General features: G+C 34.4%; 1 protein-coding gene across 2 annotated transcripts; it reads right to left on the bottom strand.

Annotated features, from left to right (window-relative positions):
• Positions 1–377: 377 nt before the first annotated feature.
• tll (nuclear receptor subfamily 2 group E member tailless) lies at positions 378–21,899 on the bottom strand. 2 transcript variants are annotated; one of them, XM_065367705.1, is made up of 8 exons: positions 21,586–21,899; positions 10,092–10,182; positions 9,968–9,986; positions 9,732–9,867; positions 3,803–4,017; positions 3,569–3,709; positions 2,840–3,077; positions 378–2,741 (listed from the first exon to the last, which is right to left on the bottom strand). In XM_065367705.1, exons 1-8 carry the CDS (start codon positions 21,635–21,637, stop codon positions 2,458–2,460), a joined length of 1,176 nt encoding a protein of 391 aa, XP_065223777.1. In that variant the 5' UTR covers positions 21,638–21,899; the 3' UTR covers positions 378–2,457. The 2 variants fall into 2 exon arrangements, with proteins under 2 accessions (XP_065223777.1, XP_065223778.1); XM_065367706.1 differs by having other exon boundaries at positions 10,092–10,179.
• Positions 21,900–22,316: the final 417 nt, after the last annotated feature.

The following is a 22,316-nucleotide window of genomic DNA, read 5'->3' as shown; positions in this document are numbered from 1 at the left end:
CGAAATGACGTTGACAAGGTTTTACAATTTTGTACCATTTTTTTCTTCGTCTGTTTTGTGTATTTGCCTCTTTGCCGCGTGTGCGGACTTACGGATGCAGTTTTAGGAGTGGCTGGCGTTGCAGTAGTCTGGTATTTTTTTTTTGTTCTACACGAAATGTACAAATAGGTATTATCGATGTTTGATCCGGAGTCGAGATACAGTTTTGTTTGTTGTTGTTATTGCTGCTGCTGCTGCTGTTGTTGTTGATGATTCGGCGGTGGAAGTTGCACATTTGTGAATGCTTTGGAAAAACCATCCAAAAATACACCAACCTCTTTGTAAAATCCGAACGAATGGAGCCGAGTGTAATTAAAGTCACATCGTGTACAAAAATGTAGAAAAAAATATTGTCAATTTATTCGGTATAGGTATAAATTATGTACAGTGTGTTATAATCGCACAAAAATGTAAAAAATAGTGAAAAAATAATAAATACATGCTCGTAATGTATAATCGGGTAAAATATAAAATAATCTTACATTATTATGAAAATTCAACTAAAAAATAAAAAATTGGTAACTGAATCGCACTTGAGAGAGATAAAAAAGGAAGGAAAATACGTGAGAATCATCGTTATAATCAGTGGCACCTTCCAAATGGGAATTCGAAGCCTCGGAGATCTGCAGTGAACATTTCACACGTGATTTTGATAATCAAAGGCATTGAGAACTTTTTTCAAAACTCTCCCGATCATTTATTTCTTTAAAATGAGATCAAAATGAAAAAATACACTGAAATTTGAAATCAGCGTCCCTGAAAACCTTGGAATCGATATACTGGACGATTTTTTATCAGTTTTTCTCCCTGGACCCTCCCCACCCCTTCTCACGCCTACCCCAAAATTTGATATTTCAGTACAATCAGTCAAATATTAATAATGTTGGATTTAAAATGTTTAAAATATCGAAAAATTTCTTCTGCTGCACGGTTGGTTCGCTCAAGGGATGATGTGACATTTGAAAATGGGGTAGAGGGGGTAGAAGGAGAAGGGGTAGTTGCGAAAATGATAAGTATGCTTCATGTATGTCGATTTCGAGGTATTTTTGAACGCTGAGTTTGATATTGAGGTTCTTTTTTTGATTAGAGGGATCGTATTTCCCCTTTTTTTACCCCTCTCCCCACGAAAATAAAACAGCAGAATTTTATTCAATTAGGCAGTTTATCGAGGTCGAATTCAAAATATTTCAAGTATCAAAAAATTCTTTTTGTAGCATAAGTTGGTCACTCATGAGATGATATGACATTTGGAAACTGTGGATGACGGGGGGAGGGGGAAGGGGAGGGGGTAGTTGCAGAAATGATAATTATGCTTCATGCATATCGATTTCGAGGTACTTTTGAACGCTAAGTTTGATATTGAGGTTCTTTTTTTGATTAGAGGGATCCTATTTCCCTTTTTTTACCCCCTCCCCCCTCTCGAAGAAAAAAACAACAGAATTTTATTCAATTAGGCAGTTCATTAAGGTCGAATTCGAAATATTTCAAGTATCAAAACATTACTTTTGTGACATAAGTTGATCGCTCATGAGATAATATGACATTTGGAAACTGTGGTGGGAGTGGTAGGGAGAGGGGGAAGAGGTTGTTGGAAAAATGATAACTATAATATGCTTCATGTATATCGATTTCGAGGTATTTTTGAACGCTGAGTTCGATATCGAGGCTCTTTTTTTGATTGGAGAGATCCTGTTTCCCCTTTTCACCTCCCCTCCTCCCTGTTGAAAAAAAAACAGAAAAATTGATGTATCTTTCAGTACAATTACTCAATTATAGTCAGTTTATTAACGTCGAATTCGAAATATTTCATGTAAGTATCAAAAAATTATTTTTGTTGCGTAAGTTGATCGCTCACGAAATGATGTGACATTTGAAAACCGTGGCGGGAGGGGGAGGGGAGGAGGTCGTTGAAAAAATGATAACTACCCTTCATGTATATCGATTTCGAGGTATTTTTGGACGCAGAATTCGAAATTGAAGTTCTTTTTTGGATTAGGACGATCCATATGGAAGAAAATCACTTATATGAGGTGTTCTGACGGTTCTACGAGTATTTTTTGAGCTTTACGTGTTTGACTGATCGCGTAATTCTGCCCTTTACACGCTTCAAGGACCCTTTTTTCGAAAAAATACTCCCGAATGTGCCACTGATTAGGTCTATACTCATCGTTGAAAACAACGACAACGAAATAATCACTGGCTTAAGTAAGTTTCAAGTTTGCAGGTAGACTTAATTGTCTATCTTTAGTACTTCAAACTGTATTGGAAGTTTACTTAGATAAAGATTTGTAATCTAATAATTGCGTTAAACAATAGTCCATGCTTCTCGTTACTGGAAGGAGAAAATTTCACTTTCGATTGTCTTCGGAAGGATACAACTGTCTTGAGTACTGACCACAGATCTGCGATAAATTTTGGTCATAGGTAATTGGATTTGTACATTCCGCTTATAACGCGTGAAATTGGTACTGGTCCGATGGTTCTTCGGAAAAATAAATCCTCGATCACTTTGCCGGAGACATTTTTGCAAGACGTGAGCGTCAGGTACAATTTACCCAGTCTGAAGGGTTGTAAATTGTACATTGTGTTTACGTATCTGTTGAGCATTTGTTGGCTATCTTCGTGAAGGCTGCGAATGGTCGAGGCTTCTTTTAAGCGAATTTTCTTCTTTTCGTCTTCGTTTTCGTCGTCTTCGAATATTGCTATAATAAGGCAAATGAGACAAAAAAAAAGGCGAAGATGTAGTAGGCAAATGAATACAAAGATTTAGATATGGTAGAGAATCAAATTAGGTGGATACCTGTTTTAAATAAGGTGGTCGCCCTCATGCAAGTGTATTCGTGGAAATCGACTTGTAGATGTTTGAATTTATTGATAACCTCTTGTAATTTATTCGCCTCGCTGATCAAGTGGTGTTTATCTTCGTGGTCGTTCTGTTCGAGGCAGGCCATTATCAAAGGGTTCAGTTCGAGCGGAGGTAAATATTGAGCAGCTCCCAAAATGAACAACTCGTGCCAGCTTTCTTCGAGTAAAACAACCTGTCAGGGCAGAGGGTGAAGAAAAATCGTGTTTTAGTTCGGATCACTGTTTTGTAAACGATGATGATGAGGCAATATTACAGCATGAAAAGTGTATGCTAGGATAGGCAAGGCTGTCTGCGATGAGAACAGAGAACAAGATGGAGTCAAACGAGTTGTCCGCGAATGAAGGCGGAGTCACGTGGGTGGCGTTGTGATTTCCTATTTGGTAACTGACACATAAACACACCGCTGGAGCTGGAGAATACATTATGCATTGTACAGACAGAAACCAAATGAAAGGCACCCGTTGATCGAAGGGTGAATTTTTTTTTTTTTTTGGTGTTGAGAATCACCATTCGCCAGTCACGCTAACGCGTACGATGTTTGTTTACATAATATTATGGTGCCTGATATTTTGTATTGGAAAAGGAGTAAAAGGAGAAAAGCACCTACAGATGTCGTTCAATGCCCATCTCTATTATAAAATTACGAATTAATAATCATCATACCTGATCATCGACTGGCAAATTCACAAAAGCTGGAACATTCCTGGCCCATTTCACATTCATAAACACGAGACTAGCAGCCGATTCGCAAATGGTCTCCGGACTACTGAGCGTTGCTGCGATGCCAGGAAATGGCATCGGTATCTATAAAGAAAGCATAAATCGATTATGATCAAGTTACGTAATGTAGGTACTCGTAATTTGTCAAAATGAATGATCGGATCATCTCTCTTATACCTGTGTCAACATTCTGGGTGGATAAAGGAACAACGAATTGGATACGTGTACTGGACGATCTATCGATTCTTCGGCGTTACCCGATGCGGAAGACATTCGCGATAAGTCTAGGCCTGGTGAGATGGACGGTGCTGTGTCCGATGATGGCTCTTTGAAGTATAAAGCCATCTGACGTTGTAGTGTCGAGTTACGAGGACCTCGTTCGTGTTGGACAGCTGCAAAAAAGAGGATAATGATGTACGTTTGAAAAGCCTAAGAGATTAAAGGGTGGGTTGAGGGAGTGTATTTTTTTTCTGAAAATTTAGGCTGAGAAAGGGTAAAACTGGAAATCTTGAGGAATTAGTTGATTTGATGTTGTAGTTGTTTTTTTTTTTTAATTTTGAAAATATTTTTGAAGCTATTGATGGAAATTTTAAACAAAAAATTGTGGACTTCGGAAAACATGATTTAAAAATCATTTTGATTTTAATTATTTTATAGAACGATTGAAGCACAAATTTTGATGTTGTTTTCATTTTTAAAAATCTGATTTTTTTCTTTGATACGCCTTGAGGGAATTTTTGAAACATAATGTAGGCGAAAGCGATGAATTTTTGTGATGAAATGCAGCGAAAAATTGAATTTTCTTCTAATCAAGAGTCAGAGGACATACATATCTCTGGAAGGGACAGGGGGGAATTGGAAAAGGATGTCAAAAATACACCACCAGCTCTAATTTCAGCTTCTAAATTTCATTTCTCGAGTTTTGAGGAATTTTTTAAATTTTAAATTAGGCTTATTTCCCACGAAAAATAACTCAAAATTCGATCAAATCAATCGTCATAATAGGCTGAAATTTGATATCAATACGAATACCAGCTACTTTTGACCTCCCAAATCGATTCCTGATAGTTTCGTGCCGTTCTGGAGACTCCGGTAGATTTTCGGATTCTCCAGTTTTTGAAAAAAAAATGTTGCAAATGATCAATAAATGAACCCCCATAAGCTCGAATTTATCGCTTTTGTGACCCTTTCGATCGATTTGAGAAAATATTGTCAAAATCTTGTCTTGAGTTTGTTGTTGGTTCAAACCCAACATTTTCTCTAGCGATTATTTTTGAAAAAAAATGAAGAAAAATTCACGGTTCGCAAAGAGTTGTTGAAAGACGCTAAAATTTGGTTCTTACGCTATTTTCCATTCAATTCAATTCTTTATGCCCGAATGGATTGGTTATGATTTCAAGGCGTTCTGGAGCCTCCGGCGGACTTTCATATTTTCCAATTTTTCAAGTAAAAAAATCCAATAGGTTAATATGATCAAAATTAAATTCACCACCCATAAACTTCGATTCACGACTCGATAGGTTGAAAACAGGGTATGCACCAAATTTCAGCTTTTTACGTTGATTTTATCAAATTTTGATTTTTTTTTTTTTAGAAATGGGTTGAATTTGAAATTCTGGAAATTCTCCAAATATCAAGTTATTTGTGGTAGTTGTGAAACCTCTCTTGTACGTTTCATGTGAATTTGGTTTAAGGGCCATTCCACGTCAATTGGACCAAGAAGTGGTAGGTGGGTTCAGCGATTTTTTTGAAAAATTTCCTGTGGAGAGACCTTCCGAAGGGATGACCAATGGCGCAAATCGCAGCCCTCTAGCCCATTTTTAACGGCAGCCAGGGGGTGTCAAAGTTTTCAGTGAATTTAAAATATCATCCCTTTCAGCATTGGATTACTCGATAATCGCGATACCTACCAAAATGGAACTTTTTCCCATAGTTAGGGGATTTGAAAGGATTTTTGGTGATATCATAAAAATCAGTGTTGCCACTTTTTTTCGTACAAAAAATTAGCTCGAAATGTTTCAAAACGTAGTTTTCATATCGTTCCGACTCTCAAAAATTCTGAAAAAAATATATTATGCGCAACTTTTTATGCTGAACACCATATTAAAAAATTGGGATGGTAACATGTTGCACAGTCGATTTAAAAAAATTCAAAGTTTGCGAAAAAATATGATTTTTTGATTTAAAACATGAAAAAAAGTTTTTATATTTGAATTTGACCAATTTGACCCCTATTTTTACGTATCTGTCGAAAAAGTTGAAAAACCCCTTTCACTCGATGAAATAAACTCCTGGGTCATTCCACGTCAATTGGACCAAGAAGTGGTAGGTGGGTTCGGCGATTTTTTTGAAATTTTTCCTGTGGAAAGACCTTCCGAAGGGATGACCAATGGCGCAAATCGCAGCCCTCTAGCCCATTTTTGAAGGCAGCCAGGGGGTGTCAAAGTTTTCAGTAAACCTAAAATGTCATCCAATTCAGGAGTGGATTGCTCGATAACCGCGATACCTATCAAAATGGAACTTTTCCCCATAGTTAGAGGTTTTGACAGGCTTTTTGGTGATATCATAAAAATCAGTGTTGCCACTTTTTTTCGTACAAAAAATTAGCTCAAAAAGTTTCAAAACGTAGGTTTCATATCGTTCCGACTCTCAAAAATTCTGAAAAAAAGATATTATGGACAACTATTCATGCTGAACAACATATTAAAAAATTGGGATGGTAACTTGTAACGAAGTCGATTTAAAAAAATTTAAACTTTGCGAAAAAATGCGATTTTTTGATTTAAATCATGAAAAAAAGTTTTGATTGGTAAAGTTGACCCATTTGACCCCTATTTTTACGTATCTGTTGAAAAAGTTGAATAACCCCTTTCACTCGGTGAAATTAACTCATCACAAAAAAATCAAAATTCAAAAAAAATCAAAAAAAGCCAATTTTATTTTTTTTTGCTGTGACTGAGATTTTTATCAACATACGTCAGAAAGTGGTCAAAATAAGACAACTGAATAAATTTAAACTTTTTTTGATGCTTGAAATTGAAAATTGAATTTTTTCAAATTTTGATTTTTTTGTGATGAGTTCATTTTATCGAGTGAAAGGGATTTTTCAACTTTTTCAACAGATACGTAAAAATAGGGGTCAAATGGGTCAACTTTACCAATCAAAACTTTTTTTCATGTTTTAAATCAAAAAATCGTATTTTTTCGCAAAGTTTAAATTTTTTTAAATCGACTTCGTTACAAGTTACCATCACAATTTTTTGATATGTTGTTCAGCATGAACAGTTGTCCATAATATATTTTTTTCAGAATTTTTGAGAGTCGGAACGATATGAAACCTAAGTTTTGAAACTTTTTGAGCTAATTTTTTGTACGAAAAAAGTGGCAACACTGATTTTTATGATATCACCAAAAAGCCTGTCAAAACCTCTAACTATGGGGAAAAGTTCCATTTTGATAGGTATCGCGGTTATCGAGCAATCCACTCCTGAATTGGATGACATTTTAGGTTTACTGAAAACTTTGACACCCCCTGGCTGCCTTCAAAAATGGGCTAGAGGGCTGCGATTTACGCCATTGGTCATCCCTTCGGAAGGTCTTTCCACAGGAAAAATTTCAAAAAAAATCGCCGAACCCACCTACCACTTCATGGTCCAATTGACGTGGAATGACCCTCCTCACAAAAAAATCAAAATTCGAAAAAATTCAATTTTCAATTTCAATCATCAAAAAAAGTTTAAATTTATTTAGTTATTTTATTTGGACCTCTTTCTGACGTATTTCATGAAAAAGTTGATAAAAATTACACTCACAACAAAAAAAATGAAAATTCGTTCATTTTTTGAATCTTTTCGAATTTTGATTTTTTTGTGAGGAATTCATTTCATCGAGTGAAAGGATTTTTTCAACTTTTTCGACAGATACGTATAAATATGGGTCAAATGGGTCAACTTCACCAATCAAAACTTTGTTTCATGTTTTAAATCAAAAAATCTCATTTTTTTGCAAACTTTGAATTTTTTTAAATCGACTTGTCGACAAGTTACCATCCAAATTTTTTAATATGTTGTTCAGCATTGAAAGTGATACATAATATATTTTTTTCAGAATTTTTGAGAGTCGGAACGATGTAAAAACTACGTTTCGAAACTTTTTGAGCTAATTTTTTGTACGAAAAAAAGTGGCAACACTGATTTTTATGATATCACCAAAAATCCTTTCAAATCCCCTAACTATGGGCAAAAGTTCCATTTTGGTAGGTATCGCGATTATCGAGTAATCCAATGCTGAAATGGATAATGTATTTTAGATTCACTGAAAACTTTGACACCGCCTGGCTGCCTTTAAAAATGGGCTAGAAGGCTGCGATTTGCGCCATTGGTCATCCCTTCGGAAGGTCTTTCTACAGGAAAAATTTCAAAAAAATCGCCGAACCCCCCAACCACTTTTTGGTCCAATTTACGTGGAATGACCCTTAAGTTATGGAACAGATTAATTTGGCGGGAGGGGAGGAGATATAAAGCTTAATCAAAAAGTTCTGAAAGTTTTTTTTCCTACTCAAAAATTTGTCTAAAAGACTTTTTATCTTAATTTATTTTATAAAAAAATGACTATTTTTATTTTGATTCATTATTGAACAAAGTTGTCGAAGCTAAACCAGGTCTAAAGCAAATGGAATTTGACCTTCCTCTCCCCCCAAAAAATATTCATGAATTTTTGACAATCTGACTTGTAACGAAACTTTTTTTGGGGGGTAATTTTTAGTGAAAAATGAAATGAAAATTGAAATTTTTGATCAAATTTTGATAGTAAAAGTACAAAATTTTTATGGTTGATGATTTTGTATTTTCCGCATAATTTGAACCTCTAAAAAAATAGTAGGTACCTGCGACGAATGAACGATTTTACCCCTTTCCACCTCATTTCACAAGATGTCCATTCTCTGGAAAATTTGGAAAACCGAAAAGTCAGGGAATTTTGTAATTTTTACGGAAAATCCTTGTAATTGTGAAAAAATGCATCTTATGAAACATATGTGAGGGCGCATACGGAAAGGGTCCTTATGACCAAAAAAAAAAAAAAAAAAAGTTCTCTGAAATTGTCGTAGGAACCCTTTACAGAGTTCCTACAGCAATTTCAGAGAACTTTTTTTTTTTTTTTTTTTTGGTCGAATGGACCCTTTCCGTATGCGCCCTCACATATTATCTAAAAATTCTCAAGAGGTTCAAATTGCATGTTTAATTTTTTTTATAATTTCATAAAAAGGTTATTAATCAAAGTTCTGCTGTTTTTTTTTTCATCTCCGAAGAAGTGCTCAGTGTGAAGAGAAACAGATTTAAAAAATATCACCCCCCCTCACTTTTTCTTCAATATTAAATTATGGGATAAGTATAGAAAATTGAAAAAAAAATGGTCTGGAAAATTGGTCTGGAAAACCTGGAAAAGTCAGGGGAAATGACTCATCCAAAAATAATGGACACCTTGTTTCAGTCATGTAAAATGTGTGGATTGTTTAATGTTTATAATTTGGAAGCTACGATCGTCTGCGTTTTTTTTTACTGACGAATAATTTTTAAATCGTAAAATACATATATGTAATTTGTTTTTTAATTTTGACGAATTTAAAAAAAAATTTAAAGTGTATTTTTTCAAAATTAAAAATATTCACAATTTGTAGGTCTAGCTTTTAGATACCTCTGTCTACCTAATTTCTGGTTTTTATTTTTAAAAGTTGAATTTGGATAGTGCCTAAATTTCAATATAGAAATTCGAAAAATATGTCAAAAAATCGAGCTTGAGTTGTGAAATCTGAAGAACGTCTTAAAATGCTAATTTTTTCAAAGAGGGGGGGGGGTCACTTAGGTGAAGATGAATTTTCATGATTTCTGCGCTGTATTAAGTTCCATTGCCTGGTCAGTTTATTAGAGTTTTATGAAGAATTTGCTTTCGGAAAGTGTAGAAAAGAATCCTTGCTCTGTGATTGAATTTTATATCCTCCCCCCACCCTCAGTGATGATTTCTTTCTGCAATTTTATTCTTGTTTTTTTCCCTCTCAAAATTATTATAAAGATAAAGCATTTTAAAAATATACAGTTTTTCAATTTACCATCTTTGTTCATTCCTTCTCGTATACATTTTCGTAATCTGCACGCTCGACATTGATTTCTATGAGTTTTATCAACCACGCAATTGCCTTCGATTTTACCTTTGCAAATGTACTGGCGATTTCGTCTAATCGATCTCTAAAATAAACACGATAACAAGAATGAAAAAATCTGCTCGAGTAAAAATCTCGACCGCGAGTGCAAAAGATTTCTTTACAAGAAATCGAGCACAACTTACTTTGAAAAATCCAGCGCACCTGGAATTCGAACAGAAAAAAAAACAAAAAAAACGAGTAAGTAAATAGAATCGAAAACATAGCGTAAAGAAAAATGAAAAAAATCGTAATTTTTAATACACTTACCCATCGCAAGCGAATATTCCGTAATGTTTTCCGGATGAATTATCTTGGCAAACTTTACACGCAACGTCGTACAATATCCTACTGCTACCTGCTGACAGAAAAATAATTAAGAGACTCGGATTAGATAGATCATTGATGATGAGCTAAGTACATATAAGTATAGAAAAATGATCACAAAACGAGACCGAAATTCGCATCGGTTCACATGGATATGAGCTATAGGTGGCCGGTGGCGGACGCCCTTATAAAAAAACCTAATGGAAAACCACCCCTTCTGCTGTGTATATGTAGATAATTACACGTATCATTAATCTATACTGTACGTTTATACATGATACAGAAAACTGAGGCAGAAAGATGGAAGGGCAGGAGGAGAGAAAAAACTCAGTCGATGTCGAGTTTTGATACCACCACATGATACCTGCTGAATGAAAATGGCAAAATAGGGGGGGGGGGTGTAGGAGATGGTAATCTATCATTCGATTAAGTAGCCTAGGTATCCTGCGATGAGTTTGTTGAAAAGACACGTAGCAAATTTTGTTTCTTTTCCTCACATGCACGCTGTTCCTTACTTAATATGTACTCGTATTTATGGCGAAGAGTGTGAAAAAGGATGCATGTGTGTATAGACAGACAAGTGGTTCGGCGTTTATAATGATACCGCATCTCGTATCGCGGTACTTTACCGCCCCGTGAAAACTATATCGTTCACTTCCGGTGGGTGCTCGATACTTCCGCGTTATAGTATTTTCACCACCAACTAACTATACTATACGTAAAAAGCACCTACTGTATATTTTACGTATACTCGTACTTACTGCACATTGAATTTCGTTCGTATAAAGAATGTGTCGAGGGGGAGGTGTCGCTCGCTCATGTACATACACTCTGTTTGTTATGATCTGTGTGCGGTAATAAGGGCGGCGTACTTACATGCATCGTCGTCGTAAGAGAGACGCCTTGCTCGAAAACAGGAAACAACAGGTTGAGCATTGTTAACCCTCCTCGAGCCTGTGTAATTTTTTTATTTTTTCCTAGTAATGTGTGTGCCTGTCTGTGAGCCGCGATACGAATCGTGATATCGTTAATTAAACTCGAAAAAAAAAGAACAGCTAGATGAAGGGGCTAGAGGGTCCGGTGGGATGCGTGTGGGCAAAAAGGCGCCCGTGCGGTTAATTGGGCGTGAGGGTTGGGGGGGGGGGGTTGGATACGAGATGTATTGGAATAAAAATAGCGATTTTGGCTTGGAAAATTGAGTGCCTGAGGTGAAGAGTAATTTTTTCAAAAATTTCACGAGGGTTGTCGTTGAGAAAAATGGAAACGTTCGATTTTTTCTGCTAAATGGTGGGAAAATGAAATGAAAAAACGACAAGGTTTCGTTTTTTGAGGTATTGAAATATCGAAAAATGAATTAGTGTTTGATAAAGAAGTTCAATTTGTTTCCATTTCTGAGTCGTGTGTTAAATGACTTAAATTTTCGAAAATCTTCGCGAAAATCATTTCTGTAACACAGAAAGAGTGGCAGTAAATTCAAATTTTTATAGAAAATTGCCCAAAAGGAGAGAAGGGATTTACTAGTAGCTTTATGGGCATCGTTCATTGCATGAGTGAAATGTAAATTTCGTTTCGGACGGACCCCTCTTTCTCCCCTGTTCAAAATAAGTATATTCCTACGTGTCTAAAATTATCGAGGGGAAATGAAAACAAATCTTGTTTAAAAAAATGACCAAAAGATGTGGCATTTAAAATTTTTTTTGTCACATTTTCGAACGCTTAGTTCAGAGAAAAGAGGGGGGAGGGGTTCTTGAGGAATTTGGGACAGAATCATTCGAAATATTATTTATAAGTATTTGGAAAATAGATGCGTTTTGATATTTTTTTTTGAATTGTCGTGATAAGCTTTTGAATTATGGTTTTAAAATCACAATCAGTAAATTTGAAGACATTTTTGATTTTTTACTGTTTTTTTATTCTTTAGTTCGAAAAAGTTTTCATGTAGATACATTAGTTTGCGTAAAAAAAATTAACTGCTCCGAAATATAGAATTCAGTGTCTTGAAAATTATTGAATTGTGCTGATAAGGTATTTTCGTGCTAATTTCTTGGGGAAAATGCTGAAAAAAATTCAAATTCGAATTCTTCATATGTTTTAATCTTTGTAATATATGCAAAGCCAATTTCGAGTTTGTTGGAGTTCAAGTTAGAAAAAACAAATGAAAAAAATTCAAAAATGCGTTTTTTGATGCTTCTTTTGAAAAAAAGTTTACCCTGAAAACTACTTATTGTTGAAATTTTTTAATCGTTGAAGCTATGAAAATCAATTTCTTGCATCAGTTAGGTATTTTACTTTTCAAACTATCGTTGTGTAATTTTTCAAAAATTTTCAGGAATGAAAAATTAATTTCAGAAATTTAAGAATTATTAACCAAATCAAATTGTTAATTTTCTGAAACTTTCGCCTTTGCTTCGCTCGAAAAAAATTTGCGAATTTTTGATTTTTGATTTCAGTACCAACCTTCTAATAGTACAGTTCAAATTTTTTGTCACATAAGAAAGCATCGTTTTTGAACACATGTATTTGAAATAATTCAACCTTTTTGTTTCTAACTCCTCTTTCCCACATTTTTTCGAACCACATCTGGCTAATTAGTACCTAATTAGCATGAAAAATACCGGAGGGGAGGAGGTCGGGGTAAAACTTTGAGAAAATCTGGTAAAAAAATTGGGAACAATTTCAGTCTTACCCCCTCCCCCCTCTACGACATTTAATTTTGTCACGCCTCTGTCTGATGCCTTCAAAGGATTTTTGGATTTTCCAATTTTGGAAAAACTATCGAAAAAAAGATAAAAATTAAATTCAGAACACGTGAACTCGAATTACACGTCTTTTTTGAACAATTTTCGTAGTTCAAATATTCTACAGCAATTTATTATTATTTAGAAAGAAAATAGGAAATTCTGGGCATTGAGTTTTATGAAAACTTCAACTCTTCATGAAACTCATCAAATCAAACTCTTAGTTCAACTTATTAGTTTTACTATTTTGCAAAATGGCTCTTTCAAAGAGATCTGAACAGTTCAAAAACTATTTTTGATGTCAATTTCACTTATTATTTTGTTCTGGTAAAATATACAGTAGGTAGGTAATTGAAAATTTTACTCGAGACGACTCCAAAAAGTTGGAGAAATTATCTCAACTTGTGATGTCGTGGCTCGCGAAGTCAACTTTGACCTTGCGATTTTTCTACACAAAAAAGTGTAAAAAATAAAATAAAATAAAAAGCGTGGAAAAGAGTTTTGACTCTTTTTGAGGAAGAATTATTGAACTCGGAGTTTGACTCTTTTGAGAGAGAGCTTCGAAAATAATTCAACTCTAATCAGTAGAAGATACATACTTATAATCATTAACTTTTTTTGAAAACAGGGTGTCTAACAGGTCTTACTGGTCCATTAGTCCTACTAAAGTCCTGCTTTTTCTCAAAAGTCCTTTTAGTCCTACTAAAGTCCTACTTTTTTTCAATTAGACGTTTTAAAACTTTCAATTTTTCCCCTTTTTTTCTCAGAATTTTGAACAAATTTTGTAGAAAAGGGCTCATTTGTCGACTTTTTTAGATTCTGAATTGCACATTTTTGAGAGCTTTCGCCCTCGCTTTGCTCGGGCTATTTGCTCTTCTTTTCCCACATCAACAATTTATTGTTCAAATTCAAGAAAATGTTCAAAGTTTGAATCAGAAAAATGAACTTCTCTCTCCACAAAAAACTATTTAGTTTCACTTCTCAAAACATGATTCAATTTTTGAAAGCTTTTAGCCATTGTATACCGGTAACGTTTGTCAATTTTAAATTTTCCAGAAACAAATCATAATTTAAATTCTAAAATTTTGAAGCAAAATAATAAAAGTTTTATAAGTTAATCATCATACCAACAAATTATTGTTTTATGCCTCTCGAAATACTGATTTTCGAGAGATTTTGCCCTCACTTCGCTCGGGCCCGTTTGTTTTTCTCTTCTGTTTTGAATTAAAAAAAAAAAAATCATCATTCAAATAGGTACCATTGTTTTTATGCCTCCTGGAATACTGATTTTCGAAAGCTTTCGCCCTCGCTTTGCTCGGGCCCATTTGATTTTCTTTTTGCATTTTCAATTTTTCAACAAAATATGACAGAACTATTCAAATTTTAAAATTTTGAAGCAAATAGTAATATGAAATATTTACAATCAAAATTTAAGAATTCGAATTTTTGATTTTAAGCGAACATGATGTGATATTCATCAATTTTTAAAATTAATAAGGAGAAAAAAAATGAAAAATTGAAGTGAAACATTATACTATTTTTAGCGTTTACTTGTTTGAATAAAATCATAAGATGTTTGAAAACATAAGAAAAGCAAACATTTTTTACAAAAATTTGACTAAAAACTTGAATGTAAATTTTTACCTCCCCCTTAAAAAAATTCCATAAGTGCTCAAAAAATTACCTGCTGAAAGTCCTGCTAAAAGTCCTACTTAAGTCCTACTTTTTTATTTTGAAATTTTGTTAAACATCCTGCAGGGTGTCTAACACTCCTATTTATCCTATTTATCCTACAAAAGTCCTTTTTTTTGCCTATGACACCTTTTTGTCCTTTTAGTGTCCTTTTTTTTCAACAATTTTATCCAAAAGTCCTTTTTTTTCAAAATGACTTTTTCAAATTTTCAATTTTTCCCCTTTTCCCGGAATTTTGAACTTGTAGAAAACGGCTCATTTGTCGACTTTTCTAGAACTTGAATCACACATTTATGTGAGCTTCTGCCTTCGCTTCGCTCGGGCTATCTGCTCTTTCTTTTTTCAAATAAGTGTTCAAATTCAATAAAATGTTCAAAGTTTGAATCAGAAAAATTAACTCCTCCTTCCTTACACATTTTTCTTTACTTCTCAGCAAAACATGAAATTTTGAAAACTTTTAGCGTTGCTTCACTCGGGTTTGTTGGCTTTTTTTTTTTTTTGAATTGAGGTGTTGAATCATCATTTAAATTTCAAGATTTTGTAGCAAAATAATAGGTAACTTATTTACACAAAAAATCATCGTTTTCATACCTCTCAAAATACTGAATTTCTAAAGCTTTTGCCCTCGCTTCGCTCGGGCCCGTCGTTAGCTTTTCTTTTTCCAGTTTTAAATTTTCAAAAAAAAAAATCATAATTCAAATTTTATAATTTTGAAGCAAAACATAAATAAGTAATTCATCACACAAACAAACTTTGTTTTTGTATCTCTCGAAATGCTGATTTTCGAGAGCTTTTGCCTCGCTTCGCTCGGGCCCATTTATTTTTCTTTTTTAATTTTGAATATCATTCGAATACCATCGTTTTTATGCCTCTCGGAGTATTAATTTCCGAAAACTTTTGCCATCACATTGCTCGTGGCCTCGAGCTCGTTTGCTTTTCTTTTTTCATTTTCAAATTTTTCAACAAGAAAAATCATCATCATTCGAATTTCAGAATTTTGAATCATTATAAACACTCCCCCCCTCAAAAAAAAACCACACAAGATGACATAATTTTTCATATTACCCAAAATACCTTCTAATTTTTGAGAGTTTTCGCCCTCGCTTCGCCAGGGCGACTTTGTTTCTCTTTTCCATAATTATTAATTAATAAATTCCGAATTTGAAGCAGAAATCTCGCCTACTCCCTCCCCCCCCCCCTAAAAAATCCCAAGTGTTCAAAAACTGCCCAGTTAAAAGTCCTTCTAGAATACCTTTGGCTAAAAACTTAAATAAAAATTTTGAACCTCCCACCTTGAAGAAGTTTTGACTCCCCCCCCTCCTCAACCTCAAAAAATTCCATAAGTGCTCGAAAAATGACCTGTTGAAAGTCCTACTAAAAGTCCTTTCTAAGTCCTTTTTTTTCATTTTGAAATTTTGTTGAAAAAGAAATGAAAATTCAAGAACAACTCATGCCAAAGAAACGAAACATCGGAACATACGCAGTTAAATATGACTATAGTAGCTCTTTCTTGGAACTACATAAATGTATGATCTCGTCACATAAATCTGTCACCCTAGCTAGATACATATCGATCATCTGATGGAAAAATTTCAATACCATTCATCTCACCGTCTCTCAGTCTCATCGAAACGTCCATTAACACCCACATCGCCTGGCTATAAACAGGGTCAGATACATTTCATCTACAAGTAGGTATCCTTTAATTACAGTATTTTCGAGTGGCAAAAATTGTTTGGTAAAATTTCATCATCATTCCCATGCGTGTATCTCACGACACGATCGTGCCACTTGATCGAGTCCTCCTATACACGACATAATACAGGTATCGCACATACCCCACATCACAGGGTCTTCCATCCGTTACAAAAAACAATACACCACCGGTGTAGGTAAGTAAAGTACATCTCGCGATCCCATAATGTACCACTGCACGAAAGCTCTCTCTATTCTCTCTTCCACCCTGCACACTAATCACGAAAGTATTTTCGAGAAAATTTCTCAGTCCACGCTACGGCCCACTAGGCACATCCAGGGTGGTGTCGAACTAGGAAATAGCCGAATTCGATAAAGGAAACACTGACAATCGAATACCCGCATGCTTTGGAAACGTGTCTCGTTATTCTGTATACTTTTCATTTGGCTCTTCATCATCATCATCCACCAAGCCGCCGCGCCGAACAGAACCTGCTTAACGCGGAAAAAAATCGTGGGAAAACATGCGATTCGTGTCATCTGCTTTGGTACAATATAGGCGTGCGAATCTGCATTACGACGGATCATCGGTGGCGTTCAGAACAACAGAGTTAGGTACTCGATAAAAAAAAAGAGAAAAAAAGAAAAGGGTAAATAGTACGTCGTGCACGTCTCTCATCTCTATAGCATCAATATCCCCATAGTTCACCGATCATCCACCCTCACTTACACCCACTTCGCCCTTTCACCCGACCGATAATTAGCTCTTCGTGTTTTTTTCTTCTTTTTTTTTTGGCACCCTTTTCATGCTTCTAACACCCCCGCCGTCGTTGTGGACGCGTCGTCGTTGAATCAATCATCCGGGTTAATTATACGCGAGATGTATTAAACAATTACCCACTCGAATCACCTACAGCTCAGCTATTTTGCTTATGATGTTAGGTGCGTAATGTACAGATGTTTCGTCCACTTGGCCTAGGATGTAATATATACTTTTTTCCCCTACCTGTGCTAAAAACAATATTTTATACACTCAGGCCTACTCTTAACCTCAACCTACAAAGCATGAGCACTTTTAATCGTGATTTTCTTAACATTCCTCTCAAGATGAAAATTTAAAATCATGAAAGAACTAGGTAGTCGCAAGAATATTTGGTCTTTTTTACATTTCAATTATAACTATACGAGTATTAAGGCTATAACCTTACTTCACTTTCTCCAGTGGTGCCAGTAACACTCCCTTCCCCCTGCCAGTTGAAAACTCATCTATCAAGTTTTACTGTTAAATTATAATTCTAACTCGAATTTTTTGAGTTCCTCTCCTCCCCCCTCCCCTCGAATAGGTAAACTAAGTATACGTATTATGATCCTTTGAAACAAAAAAAAAAAACTTTCATTTTTTAAATGTATTTTCATGAAATATAAATATACTCTGTACCTACCGAATTTTTCAAGAAATACGCCCACTCTCAATCAAGGTTTTAAATGTGTCAACTGGAAAAATTACAAAAATTTCACATTTTTTTCGATTTTTTTAAAAAAATTGCTAAAAATAGCAATGCAATACTTACAGAAATAGAAAAATTGAAGACAAAAAATTTCATTTCTGTAAAAAATGTTATTCGCGGTTGTTTTTAAGATTTGATTCGGTGATGGGGTGGGAGGAAAGGGAGAAGTATTTAAAAAAATGAAAAGAAATGTCGAAGAGCATTGTTCAAAAATTTTCAATTTCTTCGGCAAGAATTCCTCTAAAAACATGAATGTAAACTCTCTTTTCAGGATAAAACTTCCTTGAGCTCTCCGATAAATTTTTAAAAAATAATTTCTTTTTTTGGAAGAGATGTTATTTTAGGAATTATTAAACTTTTTCACTATTCATACCAGACGACCCTTCCGAAATTAAAAAATTCTTAGACCCAATTAAAAAACTTGACCTTACCAACTCGATTTAAATCTCACATGACGGGTGTAATAATCGAGTAATTACAAACACCCCCCCCCCCAAACATCATCATTTCACTTGACCAAAAAAAAAAGTTCAACTGTGAGGGGCTCTCTGTCGAGACCAAAATTATCTAGAATACCGAAGAAGTTTTTTTCTAGAAAAGGAGGTTAAAAATAATGATTGTAAGGTAAAAATTTTAATCAACTTCCGTTCTACATATTTTTGATTTTTTTTTTAATTTTTGGGGGCGCTGTGCTAAGGGATCGAACATTGCTTGAAGGAAACTGTAAATTGTTTTTTTTTTTTTTAAATTTTAAGTCATGGTTATTCTGAGGAATTTAGAACCATCAACCCAGAATTTTTCGTCACCTTTTTTAAAATTCGATTTTCTTGATTTTTTTCAACCTTGAGAGGCTTGCAGTACCTCTTAATTTTCAGTTAAGAAGAACAGATAAAATTTTCAGAGAATTTTCATTCCATTAAAAAAAAAAATTCAACTGTGGAGGGCTCTGTGTTGAGATCAAAATCACTTGGGGGACCGGGGAATATTTTTTCTTGAAAAGGAGATTTTTAGAGCTGTAATACGTAAAGGCAGAAATTTGAATTTTTGAAACATTTGCATCGACTTCCGTTTTATTTATTTATTTATTTACTTATTTTTTTATTTATTTATTTATTTATTTATTTATTTATTTATTTATTCTTTCAGTTTTTTCATTTTTGGAGGCGCTATGTAAGGGAAGCAACATTGCTTGAGACGAACTATGAATTGTTTTTTTGAATTAATGATGGTTATTTAGAAAAATTTAGATGCATAAATCCAGAATTTTTCATCACAATTTTAATTTTAAGAGGCTTGTGGTACCTTTAGACTTTTAGTCAGGGAGGAAAGGTAAAATTTTCAGAGAATTTTCTTCTTTATAACAGGGAGTTGGAAACGTCTTAAGTTCCTGAAATGAGGATTTCCTTTTCAGTTTTGAATTTTAGATCCACTTCCGTTATTATTTTATCAAAAAAGCATTTTCAAAACCTATTTTCTTTGTTGAAAAAATTACAAAAAAAAAAAGAAATGTTACAAGCCGACTAAAATTTTGTTAATTCATTTTTTCTGCGATAGGTACCTATGTAGTTCAATTTTCCTACAGTTTTGAAGTCAAATATTTTCAAAAATAGGAATAAAGGCCCGAGTGAAACGAGGGCAAAAGCCTTCGAAAGTTAATAATTATTCAAAAGTATAATACAATATCATTTTTGATGCTCGAAGTCAATTTTTCAACCCTCCGACTTTGGTCAGAGAAATGACAAGGAAAATGATCAACTCGAGCGAAGCAGTGAAAAATTGCGATAATTTCGAAACGTAAAACAACACGGGTGTAATAAACTTGTAATTATAAACACCCCAAAAAAACATTATTCTTGAATTTTTGATGATCCAAAAAGCTCGTTTTCATGGCTTTAGCATTTCAGTTTCCAAGGAATTATAATACTTACAGTATTTTTGAAAATATGAATGGGGTTTGAGTGAGACGAAGGCAGAAGCGCTTGAAAATTCACAATTTTTCATTTTTGTCAAAGCATAATTTGTATACGAGTATTTTCAAGAACAATCAATTTTGGCAAAAATTAGAAATTAAGTATTCTTTCCGGATTTTAAGCGAAAAATAGGGAATTTTGTGATATTTCAGCAGAAGATCGGACTTTCTGGTAATTTTGACTAAAATGAATTTAAGAGACCTTTTTTGTGGAAAATTTCAACTAAAAAAACACTATTTTTGATGCGAGAAGTCAATTATTCTTCTACTCTTCAACTGTGGCCGGAGAAAGGAAAATGACCTAGACTGAGCGAAGTGAGGGTGAAACGTTTTGAAAATTTATAATTCAAGAAGTGAAAACTCATAGTTTTTGGTACTCGTAATTCTTTTATTTTTCTTGCTTGTACTAGGTACTTTTTCCCAACTTTCCCAAATTACTCAGCTTGTTCCATCTCACTAAATTTTTCCTAAAAATTCCCCACTTTTTGCTTGAATTTTTCTGTCGGGGGTCACCCCCTCACCCTGCCCCTGTTCGGCACGCCTCTGGCATCAGAACGTCTCAAAAGCACCATCAATCGATTCAGCAGGTTAAAAATGAAGTATATGACAAGTTTCGTCTTTCTACTCTCAATTTAATTGATTTTAAATTTTGTCCTGCAAAATGGGACAAATTTGGATTTTCAAAAACTCTCCAAAAATCGGAAAATAAAATAATTCAACCCCCGAAATTTTTCCGATGATACATATATTTATTTTTGAATGCTCTTTCAGCTTATAATAATTCGTAGGTAAGTCTGGCTCTAAAAAATGTTTGCCTCAAGGGGTATTTTCTTTGTGAGCAGATTCTAGAGGTAATCACATCCATAATCCATATTATCAATAAATTAAGGTTTTTCAAAACACTGAAATTATCTACATAAATAGAAGTTTATCGTTAATTGAAAAAGTTCTGCCCGGCGTTTCATCATAATCTTCTAATCATTACGCCCATATTTTAATTCTTTTTAGTACTACATATAATAAAATGTCAAGAAAAAGATTGAAAGTGGCTATGTTGTTTGTAAGTGAAGATGCAGTCTGCATTTTATGTTATTGTTTGAGCCAAAATACATACATTATCAAAATGAGGATTTGCGAATTCTGATCCGAATTAGATTCATCGTCCATATTTGATCGTGAGATTTAAAAATTTGGAAATCTATACGTTTGATATTTTCTCAAAAATTGTTCATTGGTCAAAACCCAACAAAGATTCGTCATCGTGGATTGTCAAAGAATCTTGTCGTTGAAATTTTATAAAAACCATGAAAAAGTTTGATTTGCATTTTCATTATCTTTTTAGGTTTTAGAAATTGATGTCTATCTCATTATGGTCTATCTATTCTGCGCTGTGAGTGGCGACTAAATTTTCTATAGTAGATACCTATACCTTTTGTTGCCAGTTTTTAAAAATTGACCAGAAAGTTCCTTCGGAACACGAATTTGGCTATGGTTTTTTCTCACGAATTACAAAATTCCAAAAACTGTCAAGATCCAAAATTCCAAGTCTGATGCCTACAGATATTTCAAAGATTTCATTTTTGTGATCGTGAGTGTCATTAAATTTGATCAATTCGTGATTTTAAAAATGTATGTTCTTCTTTCATTGCGCATACTCATCCAAACCATCCATTTTTTACCTAATTTGATAATTCGATTGCGAGGAATCAAAATATGACTAAAACGTATCCACATTTAAAATAAATTCATCGATGTACGAATAAAGAATAAATATCTGCGTTGACGAATACTTAGGTATGTACAATACAAAAGCACACTGAAAATTTATCACTCACTCGAAGAAGAAGTTTTCGACTGCTGATACCTCAAAGCTTCAAAGCTCTCCATGTTTTATGCGCAAAATCCACAGACAGGGTGGGCAACGGACGCAACCAATATCGCAGACCAGCAGGACACTTTTTTGGCACTTACACATACACAAGGAGCGCGCGACCGTCGCACCAACAAACACTCGAAAAAATATTCCAAATACTTCGGATAAAAATAAAGTACTCGTAATTACGATTAAAGCCAGATTTTTTCACCTTTGTGCAGAATCACGAATCGAACCGAACCGAACCCCGCGAGTAAAGTAGTTTTTATTAAAAGATTAAAAACTCAAATGACTTATGGGCTTCTCGGCTTCGAATTTTGACATCGAAACGTAGTCACCGGTTTTCAATACCGATGTTTCTCATTGGCTCACGCTCACCCCTATTTGGTTAATAGTGCACGCCTTTTTTTTATTCTTCTTCTGTAGTGTATATCCATCGGTGCGTTTCTAATTCACCCCGCTGTGAGCCGATCTTTTTCTAGGTATCTCTGTCCTTCGAAGATCACCCTTAACCGTTTAAACGACGATGTGTCTTTTAACAGCTGATGATGTTGACGATGGTGACGATGGTGGTGGTTGTGTTTATGCTACATACAGTCGTTTTGGCGACTCTGCTTTTATCCTTTTTTTACGACTTGTTCATTCTCGATTTTGCTGACTCTCCGAGTCAAATGTTATTCGTGGATGGGAAAG

This window comes from Planococcus citri, chromosome 5 (genome assembly GCF_950023065.1).
Source record: "Planococcus citri chromosome 5, ihPlaCitr1.1, whole genome shotgun sequence".
Taxonomy (NCBI): domain Eukaryota; kingdom Metazoa; phylum Arthropoda; class Insecta; order Hemiptera; family Pseudococcidae; genus Planococcus; species Planococcus citri.
The sequence above is the reverse complement of the archived record's forward strand: the minus strand, read 5'-3'. Positions and strand labels throughout refer to the sequence as shown.

What these genes read in the sequence shown, in the direction of transcription:
- tll (XM_065367705.1), bottom strand. Translation starts at nt 21,637, where the DNA reads ATGGAGAGCTTTGAAGCTTTGAGGTATCAGCAGTCGAAAACTTCTTCT. An exon ending in AGAAGGAATGAACAAAGATG is followed by an intron (nt 4,018 to 9,731) that starts GTAAATTGAAAA and finishes TCTTTTTTGCAG; the next exon opens with CTGTCCAACACGAACGAGGT. An exon ending in CACCCAGAATGTTGACACAG is followed by an intron (nt 3,710 to 3,802) that starts GTATAAGAGAGA and finishes CTTTCTTTATAG; the next exon opens with ATACCGATGCCATTTCCTGG.